General features: G+C 23.2%; 7 protein-coding genes across 7 annotated transcripts; 2 read left to right on the forward strand and 5 right to left on the reverse strand. All coding sequences in view use genetic code 6, as the record gives it.

The window, feature by feature from the left end:
• Positions 1–842: 842 nt before the first annotated feature.
• TTHERM_00317030 (Pre-mRNA-splicing factor SLU7) lies at positions 843–3,418 on the reverse strand (the record flags this gene model as incomplete). Its single annotated transcript, XM_001021384.2, has 7 exons — positions 843–1,189; positions 1,439–1,562; positions 1,669–2,457; positions 2,546–2,667; positions 2,953–3,117; positions 3,176–3,316; positions 3,409–3,418. The coding sequence occupies 7 exons, from the start codon at positions 3,416–3,418 to the stop codon at positions 843–845; spliced, it is 1,698 nt and encodes a 565-aa protein (XP_001021384.2).
• A 1,165-nt stretch (positions 3,419–4,583) lies between these two features.
• TTHERM_000317039 (hypothetical protein) lies at positions 4,584–4,958 on the reverse strand (the record flags this gene model as incomplete). Its single annotated transcript, XM_012798937.1, has 1 exon — positions 4,584–4,958. One exon carries the CDS (start codon positions 4,956–4,958, stop codon positions 4,584–4,586), a length of 375 nt encoding a protein of 124 aa, XP_012654391.1.
• Positions 4,959–5,212: 254 nt separating this feature from the next.
• TTHERM_00317040 (hypothetical protein) lies at positions 5,213–7,744 on the reverse strand (the record flags this gene model as incomplete). The annotated part of the gene is made up of 3 exons (XM_001021385.2): positions 5,213–5,542; positions 6,032–6,594; positions 7,684–7,744. The coding sequence occupies 3 exons, from the start codon at positions 7,742–7,744 to the stop codon at positions 5,213–5,215; spliced, it is 954 nt and encodes a 317-aa protein (XP_001021385.2).
• A 684-nt stretch (positions 7,745–8,428) lies between these two features.
• Positions 8,429–8,737, reverse strand: TTHERM_000317059 (hypothetical protein; the record flags this gene model as incomplete). Its single annotated transcript, XM_012798938.1, has 1 exon — positions 8,429–8,737. The coding sequence occupies one exon, from the start codon at positions 8,735–8,737 to the stop codon at positions 8,429–8,431; it is 309 nt and encodes a 102-aa protein (XP_012654392.1).
• Positions 8,738–10,457: 1,720 nt separating this feature from the next.
• On the forward strand, positions 10,458–11,291 carry TTHERM_00317060 (patatin family phospholipase; the record flags this gene model as incomplete). Its single annotated transcript, XM_001021387.3, has 1 exon — positions 10,458–11,291. The coding sequence occupies one exon, from the start codon at positions 10,458–10,460 to the stop codon at positions 11,289–11,291; it is 834 nt and encodes a 277-aa protein (XP_001021387.1).
• An 891-nt stretch (positions 11,292–12,182) lies between these two features.
• TTHERM_00317070 (tetratricopeptide repeat protein) lies at positions 12,183–17,936 on the reverse strand (the record flags this gene model as incomplete). Its single annotated transcript, XM_001021388.2, has 1 exon — positions 12,183–17,936. One exon carries the CDS (start codon positions 17,934–17,936, stop codon positions 12,183–12,185), a length of 5,754 nt encoding a protein of 1,917 aa, XP_001021388.2.
• Positions 17,937–18,840: 904 nt separating this feature from the next.
• Positions 18,841–20,054, forward strand: TTHERM_00317080 (patatin-like phospholipase family protein; the record flags this gene model as incomplete). Its single annotated transcript, XM_001021389.2, has 2 exons — positions 18,841–19,171; positions 19,372–20,054. The coding sequence occupies 2 exons, from the start codon at positions 18,841–18,843 to the stop codon at positions 20,052–20,054; spliced, it is 1,014 nt and encodes a 337-aa protein (XP_001021389.2).
• Positions 20,055–20,275: the final 221 nt, after the last annotated feature.

Here is a 20,275-nt window from a genome sequence, read left to right on the forward strand (position 1 = left end):
ATGTGGAAAATTGAGGGAATAAATTCTTTTAATTACAATTTACATAATTTTCTAAAGTACTAGCTTACTTATCATAAAATACTAACCTAGATTACACCCAAAATTTTATTTTTATTAACAAATAAATTAATTAAATTAATAATCACTCATATAAGATTTATTGTGTGATAATAGTACCTTCATCTCTTTTCATTTTATAACAATTTTTTTTTTGCGCATTTTAATTAAAACTAAGAGGAGAATTTACAAGCTAAAGCTAAAAATATCTACTTCTTTAAAAATATTATTTGATGTTCAAAATCTTTTTTTAAGACTTACATTTATAGTCCTGGCTTAAATTACATTTATTGAAAAGTATTTTCTTATTAATTTTACCATTTATAATCTATAATAGAACATTCTTTATGTTTAAAGTTACACAATAAAACTATTAAACATAAAAGTAAGTGAAAAATAACTTTAAAAGAGAAAGCTCAAAAGATTCCAGCGTAATATAAAGTTGTTTATTCATAATTTTTTATGAAATTCTAAATATTTTTGTTAATTATTTTTATTTAATAATCTTTTGATTAAAATAATAATTTTGCAAGAAGTCCAATATAATTATTGAAAAATATATCTTAATTGTGTAAAATAAAATATATTTTATTATGCAACTAAATATAAAAAAATGCTCATAATGATTAATCCTAATTAATAAAGTATAATTCATTTAATTTTTTAATTAGTTTTAAGCAAAATTTTTATTTAAAAGTAAATATACAAGTTTAAAATGAATTATCATAAATACTTTCTAAACAATTATTATTTATATATTTATTTATTAAAAAAGTAATTTATTATCAATATTTATCATTATCTTGATAGTTAGCCATTGGATCATCAAAGTTTTTCTTTGTTAACCTATAGGCTTCAAGCTCTTCTCTTGAAATTTCGTACCCTTCATCTGCAGCAAAAGAGTTGTATTTTCTTTTTCTATCATCTCTTTCTTCTGTTTTATTTTCTTTCATCCTTTCCATATAATACTTAACTTTTTCTTGGTCTAACTCCTATTCGTTCTCTTCATCCTCTGGTAATCCCCATTGGAAAGGATTCTATGCTTTCAGGACTTCTTCTTTTTATTGTTTTTTATCGTTAATTTTTTCTTCTTTTTTTCCAATTCCTTTTTAGTTTACATCTTCAGTTTTTTCTATTAATAATTCAATATTATTTATTAATTTCCATGTTATAATTTTTATTTTAAATAAAATTCATATTTTTTAACTTTACGAGTAAGTTAATATTTTTATTTTTGTTCTAAATAAATTTTGGCTTAAAAAGTAGAATAAAATTTTCAATCCTTTGTTTCATTTTAATTTAAATATTTTATCTGATTGTTTACTTATATAATTTTCTTTATTTCTAATTACTATAATTAATAAATTTAATTATTTCTTACTTTTAGCTGCAGGAACTGCAAATTGAGGTTTTTCTTAAGCCTTCTTTTATTGCTCCTTTTTCTCTAATTCACCTGATTCTTTAGCTTTTTTCAAGTCTTCTTCTAATTGTTTCTTTGCCAAAAACTATTAATAAAATTAATATTTAAAAAAAGATTTCATACTATTTTTTAGATTATTTATGATAATTTATTTTCATATAGAATATATTTTAATTGATTAATAATCTTACTTCTCTTGTAACTGCTTCTTTGATGCCTTTTTCTCCTTAACAGGTAGAAGATTTGGTATTAGAGTGACAGCAAGCGTAACCCCAACCAAGATAATCATTAAACCAAGAACCCCATACAGAAGTGTGATTATTAATGTATATATCTTCAGCATATTTTGACCTCTTATGATTGTATATATCAAGTTGTGTTCCATCTGGAGCATATTCTGCATATTTTTCTGTTTATCCTAAAATTAAATCCATATCGCCTTCAAAATGCTCCTCGCCACCATACTAAACAAATACCTTCTGCATATTTTTATCTCTAAGAGTTGATTCTTTATTTTTCATTTCCCTGTACACTTTTTCAGTTAAGGTTGGATTAGCGATACTACTTAAATCTAAACCTTATTTTTCAGCTGCTTACCAAGCAAAATATTCTTATTTAATAAATTCTACTGCACCTCCAGTCATTCTCAAAGCATTTTCACCTTTAAAATCTGAATTTGGATCATTAGGAGTAGGATTTTCTCTCATAGATCTATTTTTAGAAATAAATGTAGCAGAGTCTTCACTTAAGTTACGAAGATATTTTGCTTTATCTTCTCTGATTCTTAAATGTGGAGTTGGCTATTATCTAGACTATTCACTAGAAATCTTCACTTATCCAGCCTTTTCATCCTTTTCTCTTGTACCATCGTCATAATTTGACTCTGCATCAGCTTTTTCTAATTATTTCTCTTACTCTCTTTTTCTAATTTCCTCTATTTTTTCTTTCTCTTTTACTATTTCCATATAATCATCTGGATCCTATTTTTTAAATATAAAAGTTAGGCAAACTTTTTTAATTATAAAGCTTGTTTTCATTTTTTATATATAAATTATAAAAATTCCTTACGAAACCATTCCAATTATGTCTTTTTGAATCATAAGTAAACTTTATATCTTTAATAATATCATCTGCAGCTATATTCTAATTTGTATATTTTGCACCTAACTTTCTTGGTCTTTCACAACAATCTATTTTATTAAAATATTTATTTTAAATAAGAATTAAAAAATCTTTTAATTTAAAGTGTGTAGTTTAAATTTCATTCTTTAATTTATTGAAATTAATCAAAAACTCTTTGGATGTATGCATTTTTTATTTAAAAAAGCGCCATTTATATTTTAATAATCATTTTTGCATTTAAATGTTGTAAAAAATATTAAATTTGAGTAACATTTGTAGAATTTAATTTATGAATAGATCTCTTTTACTTTAGACTTATTTCATATTTTTGAAAAATATAAAGATTAAATTACCTTTTGCTTGATGAGTAATTGCTCCACAATTAGTGCAAGCTCCCTTCCTATATTTTGTTGCTTAGTAACCTTTCTATCCTCTAGCATAAAACTCTTCTGAGGCATCATTAGTTTGCTTGAAAAAATACTGATGCTTCATGGATGGTGCATTTTAATTCAAATACCCTTTATTATGTTAAATAATTGTTTAGACGCAGAATTTTATATAAAATTAAATTCGTACAAGGAGCTTTAGTAATATATTGAGGCATATGCGGATTAATTTCTTTTCCTTCTTCGTCTAGTTAGGCAGGAATTTTACCTGCCTTTCTTGCTTCTTCTAAGGCTTTTTGCTATTTGTATTCATCTGATGAAACGTAGTTAGCTATATTAAAAATTCATATTTTAATAGAAATCGAGATATTGAAATTGCAATTAAATTAATTATTTAAGCTTTTAATGAAAAAAATATTTTACTTGAAGCCATTTTATCAAAGAATAATTTATTTTTTCTTCAACAATTAATTTTAATTTTTACTTTTAACTACTAAATTCTCTTTATATTAGACTGATTCTACAATTCTTTTTTACTTCAGAATATTTGTTTCAGACCAGCTTACTAACTATTATATTTATAATTAAAATCAAAATTCTTCAATCTTTTTTATTAATTTTTGACAAAAAAAGCTTTATAAAGAAATAGCTTAATAAATATTGCTATATTATATAAATTTTCTACTTGAAATTATAAAAATTTTAATTTTAGTTTATTATTTGCACTGCAATAATTAAAACAAAGAATAATTAATCTATTTTATTTTTATAGTATTATTTATGAACTTTTTAACTGAAGTAAATACTTTTGATATTTTAAATGTTTACAATAACTCTTTTTAATTAAATTTTTGAATGTTCTAAAATAAATTAATTCTTTTTTATAAATATTTTTTTCAGATTTTTTAATTATAAAAATATTTCATTAAAATTTACAAAATTATCAAAAAATTAAAAAAATAAAACAAATAAATGAGGAAATAATTAAAATAATTTATAAAATATAAATTGATAAAATTAATATAATTTATAATCTGCTAGTGAACTGAATTTAGAAAATTTCCATATTGATTAATTTTTCTGATCAATGAAACAAATTAATAAATTTGGCTAGTAAAATAAAGAGGAAAATATAATTAAAAAAGCTAGTTTTATAAAAATATGAAAATAATTAAATGAAAAGAAATGTTATAAAAAAGATTGTTGAAGTATTTGAATGATTATAGTAAGGAAATTAAGATAAGGAGTAAAAGTATAAACATAAAATACATGGATAAATATTCTAGTTTTATTATTATTTTATTCAATATTAGCTTTGTTTGGTTAATCATAATTTTATTGTTTGTTATTAATGCTAATTGGTTGATTGAATTGTTAAATTTGTACAGTCCAAAAATTATCAAACTCTTCTCTTTTATTGATCTATTCTTTCAAATCTTGTTTAATTATTAACTAATTTAAAGGATTCGTTCATTTATTTATTCATTCATTTCGTCTTATCACATTATAGATAGCTTTTTAGATTAGAAAATTATTTTTTATTATTTTCTGGGAGCTCTGCGTATTGCTGGAGTATTGCTTCTCTATTAATATTAGCTTCAAAATTTTTAATTTAAAGAGAGCTAATAAATAAAAAGGCAAGCAGGTGGCAATTCATACATTTGATTTATTAAGAATTAGTTTTTTGAAGTCAAAAATTAAAGATATTTAATTTATACTGAATTATCAGTAATAAATAATATATAAATGAAAAGAAGAGTAAGGGCATTATTAATATTTTATTTGGTTGTTAATGTTCGCAATAAATAATTTTAATTAGAAGTGGTTTAGAATGTTTTTATGTCACAAGGTGATGAAATCATTATTTTTTTAAATATATCAACTCTTTGACTTATAAAATACTACGGTTAGATATGTTCATTTATGTTTTGATTGTTATTGATTTTAATACTATTAGAATAGCTTAAGTGCATGCATATTATTAATTTATTTCAAGATAAGGAATCTAAATCAAGCATCATTGAGAATAATGAAGAAGATGAATAAGGAAAGTTATTAGTTTTTATTTTATTGTTAGTAATGTTAAAGTAGATTTGATTTAGCCTGTACATAATTTATTTATTTATTTTAAGAAAGAATGAAAGATAGATAGATAAATAGAAAGATATCAGCTCATTTTATCAAAGCAATTAATTATAAAAGTAAGGATAATAGTCATTGGTTTCACTCACTATTGAATTAATAGGCTTTATGAGTTTTCATTATTTTATTATAAGACTGTATTTTCACTTTATTATTTTTACTCGTCCTATTAACATTAGATGAACTGTTACTACGTCATTATTTCAGGCTATGAGGTGTCTCCTGATTGAATTTCTTATTCTTTCTTTTATTTTTTTTCTATGTATTAAGATGAAACTTTGTCAAAATCAACATGATAGTGAGAGTATCTAAAAGTGGTACTTAATTCCATTAATTCAAGCTTTAATTTGCGCAAGTTATAACGACAGGCGCTTTATATAGTTTCATCACTAGATTCAGCGTCATTGTCAGAATTCTTTATAAAATAAAAAAATTATAAGTAAATATGCCTTTGTAAAGATTTTTGCATCATAGTAATAGAAGCTTCTCAAAAATAATAAATTATATAGAGTGGAAGAATTAATTGCTTTTTCTCTTCTATTATTTATTGGTGAATTTTAAGCTCAAGCCTCAAAAACAAATGAAAGGAAACTTATTGCCAATTTAATATTTTTGTTCATGCCTCATTTATTTTTTTTATTTTATGTTTTGAATATGATTTATAATAAATCTTTTTTTTTCTGCTTGTTAAATTCTTACAGATCAGTTTGGCGGGATTTATAAAATTTAAGTACTCAACTAAAAATATTTGAGAATAAAAATGGTAGATGGAGTACATTTTAAGCATAAATTAAGTGTTAAATTGATATCTTAAAGGCATCAAACATCTATGCGCATTATATAGAAGTTTGCGCAAGGTCTATTTTAAGATATGGAGAATTTAAAAATTTATATATTTATTTACATGATTAATATTTTTATCTTAAAATTCTGCGGGGATGCTCAGTAAACGTTCAGGGAAACAATTAAATTTAAATGTCTTTGATCCGTCGTTTGTGCAGAATTCTACAACTTCATGGATAGGCTGAGAGTCTTAGACATCATTCCCTTTAACTTTTTTTTCAATTTTTTCGCAAAATTGGTCTTCAAGAAATACAGATTTACGAGCAAGAGGCTTTTTAAGAGAAGATCTTTTAGTAGCAGGTGTCAAAGGAAGGTTTGCAAGACTATTTTACTCATAAAATGAGTTGTAAAAGATAGAGCTAGAAGCGGTAAGTGGGAATTAAGAGAAACTTAGTTACTCTAAAGTAGCATTTGATTCTGAAGCAATTGTTGCGGCAAGAGCAGATGAGAAATCATCCTTAGAGGATTGATTTTTATTAGTACTCACAAGATAATCTTCAATATTAAATACGCTTTTAGCTTAATCTCTACGTGAAGAGCAAGAGTCATTAGGTGAATTGTTAGATGAGCAAGTTTCAGAAGTGTGAATTTGATTTTACTCTTCGAAAGTGTACTTTTTAGCAACTTTTATTAATTAAAAAAGAAGGTAAGTAAATAATAAATAAAAATGAATGAATAAGTCTTTTAATCATTCAAATTAAATTTAATCTATAAAATGGAATTCGAATTCTCTAATGATTAGCAGTGTTTATTTATCTTCCTGATCAATTTTGATAAAAAATAAAACTATAGTTTGTTGTATGCATCAAATATGTATGCTCTCATTATAAAATTATCAATTTAATACTCACTGTATGCTGAGACAAAATAATATCTTCATTAAGATATTGTATGCTATTTTCTTCTCATTTGCATAGACTTATGAAGAAAAATGTTTAAGTCTCTATAATACAGATGATACGCGTATGATTGAGTTATGATGGGGAGTGATTTAGAAATATTACTGGGTGAAATAAATGAATGATTGATTATTGGGATGAACTTTCTTTTGAATGGAAAGGAAAAAAGAATAAGAATAATTAGATTATTTATGAGAAGCAGTAAATGAAAAACTGCTCAAGATAAATGCCAAACAAACAACTTAATTGCGTTAATAGGATTTAAAATAAATTTCTATATTGGGTGTGCAAATAAAATAGAAAACCCTTTTAAAAATGTGTAAAATTGAGGTATTTATGATGATTATATTTAAAAATGCTTGAGTCAGTAATTTATTCAAATAAATCAAGAAAGGAGGGGGGAATTAAAAGGTTTAATGGGCATTTTGTTTCAAAATGGAAATTTCAAAAATAATTTGTAATAGTAAAAATTTTATATTATAAAGAATGATTAAGCAGTTATTTAGTTAGTAAATAAGTAAGCTATTTAGTTAGTTAATTTTTAAGTTAACATATTTTTAGATGATGATGATGAAATTATAAAAAGCTAATAGGAAGGGAGGAATGAGTGGCATTTTAATTTGAATCTGAATAAACAAAGCAATTTATTTATTTATTTAAGTCATTTCAAATTTAAAAAATTAATTTCATATTTGATTGAATTTTGTTGGAAATAAGTTGCCAAAAAAGCTGGCCTTTATTGAATGATATGTGATATTCGAGTATTTATTATTGAAGTATTTATGCTAGTAGAATAAAAGAATCAAGTATTTACAGCTATTTATTTAGGAATCTTCCATATTTTATTGGATTGAGGAACGTGCAGAGCAAGACATTTTTATCAAAATTAATTTATTTATCTTTTTTTTTTTTAAAGATGTATTTTTCTCCCTAATTATTATTTATAAATTTTCTTGCTCCGTTGGACCCTGTGACACCTTTTTTATTAATTAAACCTTTTTGACCTTCTTTAATTGGTAAATGAATGTCCTCTTAATTTGAATGCAATTATTAAATTAATTAATAATTTAGTTACGCGGTTCCTACTTCTTTTTAAACAGTACCTTTATACTAATTAAAATTATATTTTTTGATAGTACCTTCCTTCTGGCATTACTTTTGTTATTTTTTATAATCCATCATCCTCTGTTAATTTAATTAATTTCCCTCCCCAACCCTAATAGTAAATAGATAATTCTAATTATTTCATTCATTTCCCAAATTAATTAATTAATCTTATCCCATATCAAGCAAATTTTAAATCTAATAAAACAAACTTCCCTTCTTTCTCTCCTCCCTCCTTCCCTACCTTCTTCTTGCACGCAGTTAATTCAATCATCTCTCCCACTTAAAAGCAAGCGGCATATAAATTCGCCTCAAAATTTACTTTAAATTGTATTAATCTTTTGGGTATAGTTTGTCATTGATTCCAAGCAAGTAATCATTGACATATAACACTGAATGATATTATATATAAATATATATACATATATCATATTGTTTGGTTTTAAAATGAAATATCATGCCTAATACTTAAAAGTGTATTTCAATAATTAAATCTACTATAAAATAAACAATGTATGTAGAATGAGCTCATGTTATTTATAATAATTTTAATGCGAAAGCATTTTTTTGCATTTCAATTTTATTGATATTACAAATTATTATTCAGACATAATTTATCTTCCGCCGTCTATCACAACTTGAGTATTAAATAGGTTTGTTTTTTTTCTATGACAAATCATCTCCTTCCTTCCTTCACACTCTCTCTTCTTCCTACCCATAGCTAACAGTAATGCCACCAATCGCTTTATTGATTGGGGTAACATTTTTATTTGCTGACTAATCTTTTTTTGCTTATTTTTTAATTAAAATTTCTTCCCATTTATTAATTTAAATCATCAACTTCATCTCTGTTTCTCTGCCCCCATCTATTTTATCTTATCTAATTCATTCATTCCAAATTTAATGTAAATAACTATTTGATTTTTTCTTCATTTTACTTTCTTCCTTAAGAATTAAGCCATTCACTTATTCATTCATTCATTGATCCGATCCATCTATCAATCAATCATTAAAAGTCATTAAAAATTCCTCAATGAGTTAGTTATTTTGAGAAGAAGATAGTTTTTTCTTGATGTAGCTTTTTCAATATTTATGTTTAGAATATATTTTAAATCTTTTGTTCAGCAAATAAATCTAAAAAAATTATTTTTAGTTAAAGCTAACAATAAAATTCATATTTTTTCAAAATAGTTCAAATCATCATAATCACAATTAAAAAAAATAGATACACTAAAAATTTAAAAAGCGCTTAGAAATATTTCTAACATTTCATAGAATTATCAAATCTGCAAAATGTAGATTCAAGACATGATTAAACATTTAAAAAAACTTAAAAATTTTAAATATTAAATCGTTTTTTTATTTTAAATTTCTAAGAAACAATAAATGAAAAATAGTAATTAAATTAGATTTTTAATTATTCTAAAAAAGGAGTTTGGATTGCTAAACAAAATTTAAGATAATAAATAAAAATTAGTTTATTAATGTGTCTATCATAATATATCTAAATGAATTTTTTTAATATACTAAAAAACTAATAAGTTTGTCTTCATGATTTTCTCATTCATTCATAAGAAATAAAATAGAGCTCTTGCATTTATTTATTAATTTATTGATAAATTTGATTTTCTTATGAATAGAGTATTGAATTAGTTTTCTCAATTACTTAATAAATAAACAAAAAAGAAAGAAAGAAATAAAAAATTTATAAAATAGATAATATTAAGTGGTTATTTTACAAAATAATTACTCAACTTTTAAATTTTGGTTTTAAATATAAAGTTAACTCTTAATTATCTTTATAAAAATATGAAAAAGAACTAAAATTCTTTGAATTTCTTTTTTGAGTAATGCTTGATCCTTTCATTATTAATCTCCTCTTCTTAATAACTAAATAATTCTTTTATATTTGTTTAAATATATTTATTACGGTATTTATCTAATTTATATAGCTAGCTAACATTCATAGATAATACTTTTATAATTGCAGAACTAAAAATATATTATATATTCATTCATTTCTTTGAAATTGAATTTATTTAGTTTTAAGAATAAAATAGAAATTATTATGAATTTCTATTTCTTAATTTGTTAGTACTCACCTTATTTACATTTAAAAGCAAAGCTAAATTAAAATTAACACAAAAAGTACCTTTAAATTAATTATAAACCTTTTAATAGTGAAAAAAACTAATTTCTTAAGATGCAAAATCAGTCTACTTCTATGCTAAATTAAATAGAGATCATTTATGACGCTATTTACATAAAATTTATTAATATAAACCAAATTTCTTAAAAAACATTTGGCGTCATTTATATGCTTTAAGATAGAAGTAAATTCCGAAAAGATTAGTTGATATTTATTTATTAGTTAAATTAATTTTAATAAAAAAAGTAAATTACTAATTCTAAAATATAAGATCATATATATATATTTACTAATATATCTACTTTGAAAATTTTATAAATATACACAAAACCACCATGGAAACTATTGATTAATAATAAATTAACATTGGCTAAGATCAGTAACCTCGTAAAAAAGAACTTCTCTTTAGTGGAGGAGCTGGTGCTGTAGGCTATTAAATGGGCTACTGCTAAGGTTTAATTGAAATTGTTGGAAAGGAAAAATTGAAAGAATATAGAGTAGGAGGAGTTTCTGCAGGAAGTGCTGTTGCCGGATACTTCCTTTTAGCTGTCTACGACTAAGAACACTCCATGAAAGATTCTTATTATAAATATGCTCGTAAAATGTTTGAGAAAAGCAATAAAAAATATTTTGGATTATTCACTAGTTGTGATACTGTTAGAGACTTGGCTTATATGTATTGGGATTTAGTAATTAACAATCCTAATTTACCTTCTCTTAAGGATAATTTTCATTTATGTATGACTCATTTATAAGGCATATTTTCTATTAAGCCTCTTATAGTTAACGAATTTCTAAGTAGAGAGGATTTTGGTGAAGCTGTTTCCGCAAGTTGTGCTCTTCCTTTGATTACTACTTTTGGACCATGCCGTAAATTTAGAGGAAATAGAGTTGTAGACGGGGGATTCACACGCCCTATCCCATACATTGATGAAGACAGCGAGAAAGTATTCTTAAACGTTCTTCCTGATTTCTGCAATCTAATACAAAAAATGCCTAAAAATATCAGCATTTTGAATATAACATCTAAAAGCGATGTACTATTCCCTCGTGATTACTGGCTTTGGAGTGAATATTGGAGTGACGAAATGTACTTAAAAGGTTACTTGGCAGCTCTAAATGATGTTGATGCAATTAAATAAGCTTTTAAAATTAACGAACAATAGTGACCTCTTTTAATTGAATATATAACCTCCACAAATCAATTATTAATTAATTAATTTGAGGTACAAAACAACAAACAATTACTAAATTTAAAATATCAAAATCCTTCTTAACAAATTAAACTATTTATAAATTCTATTTCTCAAATATTAAAATATCTTTCTCTCTGTATAAATATATAAATATTAAATTGTACGTTTTGCAAAATAAAAATATAAAATAATTAATTTCAATTCTTTGTCCAATATTAGATTGTTTTTCTATTGAAATTTTTTATTGATTAATTTAAAATTTTTATGTAATTACATAATAAGCTCGTTTCTGTTAAAATTAAAAAGTTGTTTAATAAAATAGGGCTTAATTGAATATTTGTTTTGTTGAATTTTAAATTTCGGTTTTTATGTATTTAAAAATACATTAAAAACGATTTATATTTTTTTGGTATTCATTCGTTCATAAATTTTATTAAATAATAATTTTTTTAAAGTTTTATTATCAGAAAGTTAACTTAATAAAAAAAAATAATTAATATTAATAAAAAAAAAAATAAATTATTACTTTCTTATAAAAAGATGCTAGCTCAAATTTTTTATTAAAGAAATTTTCTAAAATTTTATTATAAAATAAAAATAATTTTAGCTTTTAAAAATTGAGATATTCTAAGATTTAAATTAACTAATTCATAAATTAAAATTGGCCTGTATGAAATTAAATCACATTTAAAAACATTTATAAAAATAATATATTTTAGATTAAAAATTATTTATAAATTTTACAAAATTGATTGAATTACAGTATAATTTTTATAAAACTCTAAATAATCTAAAATAAAATGATAGAAATTTTAGGGTATGGATAACAATTAATTGCTTGAAAGAATGTTGAATTTTATTAAATCATTTTTTTGTTTCAAGTAGCTTTTAATACTTTTAAGAATTTACACTATCTCCTAGGCAATTATATAATGCTATTATATTTTTCAGAGATTCTTAAATTTCTGGATGGTCATTTTTATAAATTTATTCCTTCATTCTCAAAGAATCTAGCAAAAACTTCAGGGCTTATTCATAATCATTAAGACTTTAATAGCACAGTCCTAAACAATTAAGAGATTTTGCAACTGATGGGTGATTATTTTTGAAGATTTATTTTTTCATTTCAAGGGAATCTTAGAAATATCTTAAAGCAATTCTACTTTCTCCAAATTCTAAAAAACATTGTCCTAAATTATTAAGAGAAATTGCTATATCAGAGTGATTTCCTGAATAAAGCTTTTTCCTCATTTCTAAAGATTCTTACAAGTATTTTTATGAATTACTTTAATCTCTAATGTCTTTGTAACACATTCCGATGTTATTAAGAGAAGTAGCAATCTCACTGTTATTTCCTTAAAAAACTTTTTACCTCATTTCCAATGAATCTAAAAGAAACTTTAATGCCTACTAATAATCACCATCATCTTTATAGGACATTCCAATATTGTTTAATGAAGCTGCAATATCTTTATGATTTTTTTTTAATAGCTATCTTCTTACTTTTAGTGATTTTTAAAAATAGTCTAAAGCTTATTTATTATTATTCATCTCTTTGTATATAATTCCAATATTATTTAATGTAGAAGCAACATCCAAGTGATTTTCTCCAAATATTTTTTTTTGCAATGCTAAAGTCTGCTAATAATAATTTAGTGCTTGTTCATATTCTCTTTTATTTTCAAAGCAATAACCTATATTTTTTAGAGTTTCTGCTATTTCTGGATCATCTTCTTCCAAGTTTTATTTTTACAATAGAAGAGCCTGTTCTAGATAATTTAGAGCATTTTCATAATCAGCAAGTTCCACATAGCATAATCCAATATTACTTAGGTAGACAATTATATCTTCCTAGCTTTCATTGTTAATTTATTTTGACATTTAAAGTGATTTTAAATGAAAATCTAGAGCCTTTTGAAAATTACCAAGATCTTAATAGCACAAACCTATATTATTTAGACAATCTGAAATATATTCAGATTAAATATCATTTGTTGTCTTATTAAAATATTATAGTGAATCTTCAAAATTTTTGATGGCTATTTAGTATTCACCTTAATTTTAATAACAAATACCAATATTATTAAAGCAACTACCAATTTCTTTATTATAATCTTTGTTTAACTTTTTTCTTAACTCAATAGATTCTTAAAAGTTCATTATTGCATTTTCATAGTCTTCTAAACTTAAAAAGCAAGTTCCTATATTATCTAGTATTTCTGATATTTACACTGGATTTTTATTTGGGATTTTCCTTTTCATCTAAAGCGATTCTTCAAAATATTAAAGTGCTTTTTCATGCTCATCCATATTCTAATAGCTTAGACCAATATAATTAAGTGAATTAGCAATTTTTTCATGATTGCCTTTAAATATTTTCCTTCTCATTTTCAGTGATTCTTAGAGGTATTTTAAAGCCTTTTCATCTTTACCCATATCAGCATAGCAAAGGCCTAAATTATTAAGAGAGCTAGCAATATCAGGGTGATTATCTTTATAAATTATTTTCCTTATCTCAAGAGATTTTTGTAAAAATATTATAGAATTTTACTCATCATTAAGATCACAATAGCATTATCCAATAAAATTTAGAGAGTCTGCAATCAAAGAATTATCCTTATGATATATTTTTTATCTAATTTATAGAGATTCCTAAAATTTCTCTAAGGCTGATTGGATGTCACCAAGATCTCTAAAGCATATGCCCAATTGATTATATGAATCAGCTAGAATAGGGTGTATTTCGTTATAAAACTCTTTTGCCATTTCATTTGATTCTTGGAGATAGGTAAGTGCTAACTAATAATTACCCATAATGTTATAATATACACCAATATTTTAAAGATATTTAATCAATGATGGATTATTTTATTTAAATAATTTTTTACTAATATTAATTGATTCAAGCAAATATTTCTCTGCTTTTTAATAATCTTCTAAATCTAAATAACACATTCCCAAATCATTAAGTTAACTTGCTATCAATGGGTGATTTTTATCTTTAAAAATATTTCTTAGTATTTCATACGATTCAAGTAAATACCTTAAAGCTTTTATTTTATTTTCATTTTTTTAAAAGTGCAGTCCATAATTTCTTAGTGAAATAGAAATATCTATTTAATTTCCAACTAAACTTAGTTTGTAAATTTTTATAGATTATTGCAAATAGTCCTATGCTTTTTGGTTGTCATCTAAATCATGATAAACCATCCCAATATTATTCATACAATTAGCAATCATTGGGTGATTTTTTCCCTTGAATATAGAAATGAACTATTCTAAGGCTTCTTCAAAGTATTTAATTGCACTTTTATCTCCTTAATCTTTATAATATAAACCTAAATTATTTAGACATATAGCACTATAAAGATTTTTTTCATTTTAGAAATATTTTTTACAAATTTCTTTACTTTTCAAAAAATATTTTAAAGCCATTTTCTTATTGTGAAGATCTTTGTAACATAAACCAATATTGTTTAAATTGTTAACTATTTCAATGTGAGGCTTTTTGTAAATTTATTTTTTCATTTCAAGAGATTCTAAGAAGTAAACTAAGGCTTTTTCATAATTCCCAATATTTTAAAATGAGAGTCCAATATTGTTAAGTGTATTTGAAATATTGATATCATTTTTTAAAGATAAAATCTTCTAAATTTTAAGAGACTTTTATAATTGATCTATTGCCAATTCGAAATTTCCAAGATTTAATTAGCAAACACCTATGTTATTAAAGTAATTGGCTACAGTAGGATCTAGATCACTATCTTGTAAATTTAATTGTTTTATTTTATAAGATAATTGAAACATTTCTTAGGCAATTTAATAGTCTCCAAGTTCGAAATAGCATATTCCAATATTATTATATACATTTGATATGTTAGGATGGCTATTGTTGAAAATTTATTTTAACATATTAATTGATTCATTCAAATATTTTAATGCACTTTAGTAATCACCTTTGATTTTAAAGTAAATTCCAATATTATTTAGAACATTTGACAAATCTGGATGATTTTCATTATAAATTTTTCTGTAAATTTTCAAAGATTTTTATAAATATTTGAATGAGTTTTAAAGATCACCTTATCTTAAATAAAATAAACCCAAGCTATTTAGTGAGCTAGCGACTGCTGGATGGTTTTTTCCAAAGAGAAGCTTTCTCATAATTAGAGACTTTTAGAAATATTTCAGAGATTTCTAATTTTCACCAATAATTTAGAAACAATAACCAATATTATAGAGAGAACTGGCAGTATCAGGGTGGTTTTGATGAAACAGCTTTCTTCTCATAACGAGTGATTCAAATTAATATTTTAATGCCTATTTATTATTGCCAATATTTAGGTAGCAAAGGCCAACATTATTTAAAGAACTTGCAATATCTTAATTATTTTCTTAATAAATTTACTTTCTCATTTGTAAAGAATCTAAAAGATACTTTAAAGAAAGCTAATAATTACCCATATTCTTAAAATACATTCCTAAATTGTTAAGAGATGTAGCAATCAAAGGATGATTTCCGTCAAAATTGCTAGTAATGATTCTATATGACTCTTTAAAACATTTATAAGATTTCTATTTTTCAAAAATATTTTAATAGCAAGTTCCTAAATTGTTTAAACAAACTGATATTTCTGGATGGTTAGGTGAAAAGATCATTTTTTTTAATTCATAAGACTCTTAAAGGTATTTTATAGCCATTTAGTAATTACCTATATCTTTATATAGTAAGCCAATATTGTTAAGGGATGTTGCAACATCAGGGTTGGTATCTTAAAAGATCTGTCTAAACATTTTTAATGATTTCTCTAGATAAATTTAAGCATTTTAAAAATCTCCTAACTCTTTATAACACGTTCCAATATTATTTAAAGAGCTTGCTACTTAAGAGTTAGTCCCTTTAAAAATATTCTGAAAAATATTTAAAGACTCTAATAATTTACTTAAAGCTTTTTAGCTATTACCTGTTGCTAAATAGCACAAGCCTAAATTATTCAGTGATTTAGCTAAAATAATATTATCCCCTTTTAAAAATTCTTTAGATACTTCATAGTATTTTTCAATATATTTTAAGGCTTTTGTATATTATCCTAAATCTTTATAGCAAAGACCAATATTACTGAGAGTACTTGCAATTGAAATTTTATCATGGTTTGCTTAAGTCAATTATTTTTTTATCTTTAAAGAATCCTTTAAATAAATCATCGCTTTTTAGAATTATGCGACATCTTGGTAGCATAAGCCAACGTTATTGAGAGCTTAAGCCTTTTCTTGAAGGTAAATTTGAGAATTAATGTAGCATTTCTTTTAATTCAAGTAATTTATTAATTCTAAATTTAATTAATTATAATATAATAGTGACTCCTAGAAATATGGAATATCTTTTTTACTATCAAATGGAATTAGTTCAAAAATTTGTTGTATTTTTTTGTGATATAACTGAGCAAATTCAACAAAATCTGATTCAAGAAATAATTTAAAAAATTACTAATGCAGTTATAAGCAATTTTGCCTATCAGATTGTAAATTTTAAATCATTTTATTATCGACAATCTCTTAAAAAGATTCAACAAACTTATCTTCAGGGTTGACTGTTTTATAAACTTAAATGATTTATTTTAAAGTTAATCCGAGAGAATAAACATCTGCTTTGAAATTAATTCTAGAGTCAAGATCAAGTTATTCCTTAGGAGCAAACCTTTTAGTAAATCCTTTAATCTTGATTTGAGCATCATCACTTTTTTTAATAGAAGAAATTCCAAAGTCAGTGAATAAATAATTTCCAGAAGAAGATAAAAGTATATTATCAGGTTTGATATCTAAATGCAAAATATTATACATTCTAAATTAGATTAACCCGTCAAATAAATCAAAAATCATTTGATATAATTTTTTTTTATTAAACTCTATCATCATTTTTTCAAGCTGCTCAAGCTCATTTTTTAGACTGAACTAACATTTTTCTAAAATTAAAACTTAAATATCTTATTAAATTTCAATATAATCAACTAATTCTACAACATTTATATTTTTTTAAAATAATTTCATAATGCTTATTTCCTCATCTATTTCATTTTTATTAGCTTCAAAGTAAATCTTAAAAACTAAATCTCTATATCTTCTATTTATTTCTAATTTACTTCCCTCGTATATTACACCTTAGCCACCTTTTGCTATAAACTTCCCCAAGTAATATTATTTTTATAATAACTTATCCAAAATTAAATCTACTTAATTTTTATATTTTAAATCTAAAGTACTAGCTAAATCCTTCTTAATAACATCTCTCTCCCAAATTCTAAGCTCATAGCTTAGATCTCCTTGTTTAATAACTTAAACAGAGTCTTATTAATTCATTTATTAATAATTAGCAATATCAGTAGGTATTGCAAGTTGTGCTTATCCTTCTTGATCAAATGAATCTAAACCATTATTTATAAAAGTAGAATTCAAAGTATTTGAAAGCCTTTTTTCTTCACCTAAATCTTAAATTTGTGTATTTTGAGCTACTTTTTATGAAGCTTAATCATTATTTTCTTATTTTGTATCAAAACATTAATACTTGATTTTAAGATTTTTTTTAATAGTAATATCTTAATTCAAATAATCATTAATCATTTTTGTTTTTTTTTCAATAAGATATCTCCTGCTTTAAATCTTTTAGTATGAATTAAGAAAGATCAATATAAACAATCTAGCTATGTTTGAAAAAATAAGATGGTTAAATTGTATTATGAATCAAAATTCAATCCAACTTCTTCTTAGCTAAATAGATTCAAAATCTATCAATTAAGCTACTTTAAAAAAAAATTATCTTTTTAGTTTTAACTAAATGTAATTATTAAAATTTTTCTTTAAAATATTTAGAAATATTTCTTTTATTTGAGTGGATGTAAGATTTATTTTTGTTTTAATAAAAATTGATAAGAATAATTGATTAGAGTTGTATCTAGATAGAGTAGATTTATAAAAGCTTTTTCTAAATATTTTTTTTATTAATTTAATTTAAAGCAAAATATATCTTAAAAGAAAAATTTATTATTTTATTTTTTTTAGGTAATTTAAAATATTCAACTAAAATTTTATTTATTTATTTGTTTATTTATTTATTTATTTATTTATTTATTTGTTTTGAATATAAAAACTATTTCAATAAATATTTAAAAAATTATTATAATTTTTTTGACAAAAAGTTAGTTTCAAATAATTTTATTATTATTATTTATTATCAATTGAAATATCTAAAATTTTAGAAACTTAATTTATTGTAGAATTTTCTACTTCCCTTTTTTCTTATTTTATTTTTTTGATAAATAAAAACTTCTACTATATCTAAATATTATTTAATATTCTCATAATATTGTAATTATTTAGTTCTAAGAGGTAAATCTTAAGATTTTGGTTAATTTCATAAATGTCTTTATGTATTTGATAGAAGTAAATGACGGCATAAAATGGTAAATTTTCTTTAGTTTTTAGAGTGAAAAGTCTTTATTTCGTCATTTAATATAATCATTTTTAAATGCTATTTTTAACTCTACAAACTGTTTAATAGATATATTTAAAAACATATTTTAGAAATTTTATTAGTTAATTTAGGAGTTAATTTTTCAATTTAAAACTAAATACAAAGAAAGTAAATAAATACACTCATTCACATATTTACATAAAATTAAATATAATGGTAGATTATGCTTAAAATTAAAATTAAACGAATGGAAAGGGTAGAAAAGAGCTACTTTTTAGCGGTGGTGCAGGTGCCGTAGGTTTTTAAATGGGATATACTCATGGAATTATGGAAATTGTTGGAAAAGACAAGCTTAAAGAGTATTGTTTTGGAGGTGTTTCTGCAGGTAATAATCTAATATTTCTTTTAATTGATGGTTAAATATAAAAATACTTAAACGTTATATTTCTTATTCAAGAAATTTACCATCTAGAGAGTTTACCAATAGAAAAGAATAATTTTTAAAAGCTTTTTTATAATTTGTCTTTAAATTAATTTGATATTACAATGAATAAATTTCATCCATTTATATTTTTTTTAATTTAGGAACTGCTGTGGCTGCTTTTACTCTGATGGCATTATATTCTGATGTGGACTTAAAATAAAGTTACTAAAATTAGATAAGGAAACTATTTTAAAAGGAAAATCGCAAATATCTTGGATTAATTTCAAATGGATAACTCATCTTTTAAATGGCTATGGACTTTTGGGAGGATCATCAAAAGCTTAATTTACCTTCTCTAAATGAAAGGTATCATGTCTATTATACATCAATAGAAGGAATTCTAAGTTTAAAGGAAAATATTGTACACTAATTTACAGATTAGCTTCATTTTTCCCACTCAGTAGAAGCAAGTTGCACATTGCCAATAATAACCAGATTTGGATTTTATAAAAAATTTAATGGATAAAAAGTCTTAGATGGAGGATTTACAAAACCTATTCCATACAGATATAAAGACTCAAAAAAAGTATTTTTAAATGTAATGCCTAAAGCTCTTAGGTATACCAGAGAAAATATTAAAAATTTATCAATAATTGATCTAACAGAAAATAGCGATGTCTCTTTTCCTTTAGATTATTGGGTTTGGAGTGAATACTGGGCTGATGAAATGTTTTTAAAAGGTTATCTACAAGCTCTACAAGATAAAGACATAATTACCAAAGCATTTTAAGAGGATGAAGAATGTGACTAAAAAATAGATGAAATAGATTTCTAATTATAGTGAATATTTATTTAATATACTCCCAAAAGCAAATTAAAATATTTAAAAAAAACAGCATAAAAATTTTACTAAAATTTAAAATTAATAAAAAAAAATAATTATTAAACTTTTAATTTTAATAAATAATAATTCATAATAATTTACCAAATTTAACCAACCATATATCAAATAACTCAAAATAGCAATTTTGAATAAATATTTATGTTTTAAGTTTTTCACATGTT

This window comes from Tetrahymena thermophila (assembly GCF_000189635.1).
Source record: "Tetrahymena thermophila SB210 genomic scaffold scf_8254548, whole genome shotgun sequence".
Taxonomy (NCBI): Eukaryota; Ciliophora; class Oligohymenophorea; order Hymenostomatida; family Tetrahymenidae; genus Tetrahymena; species Tetrahymena thermophila.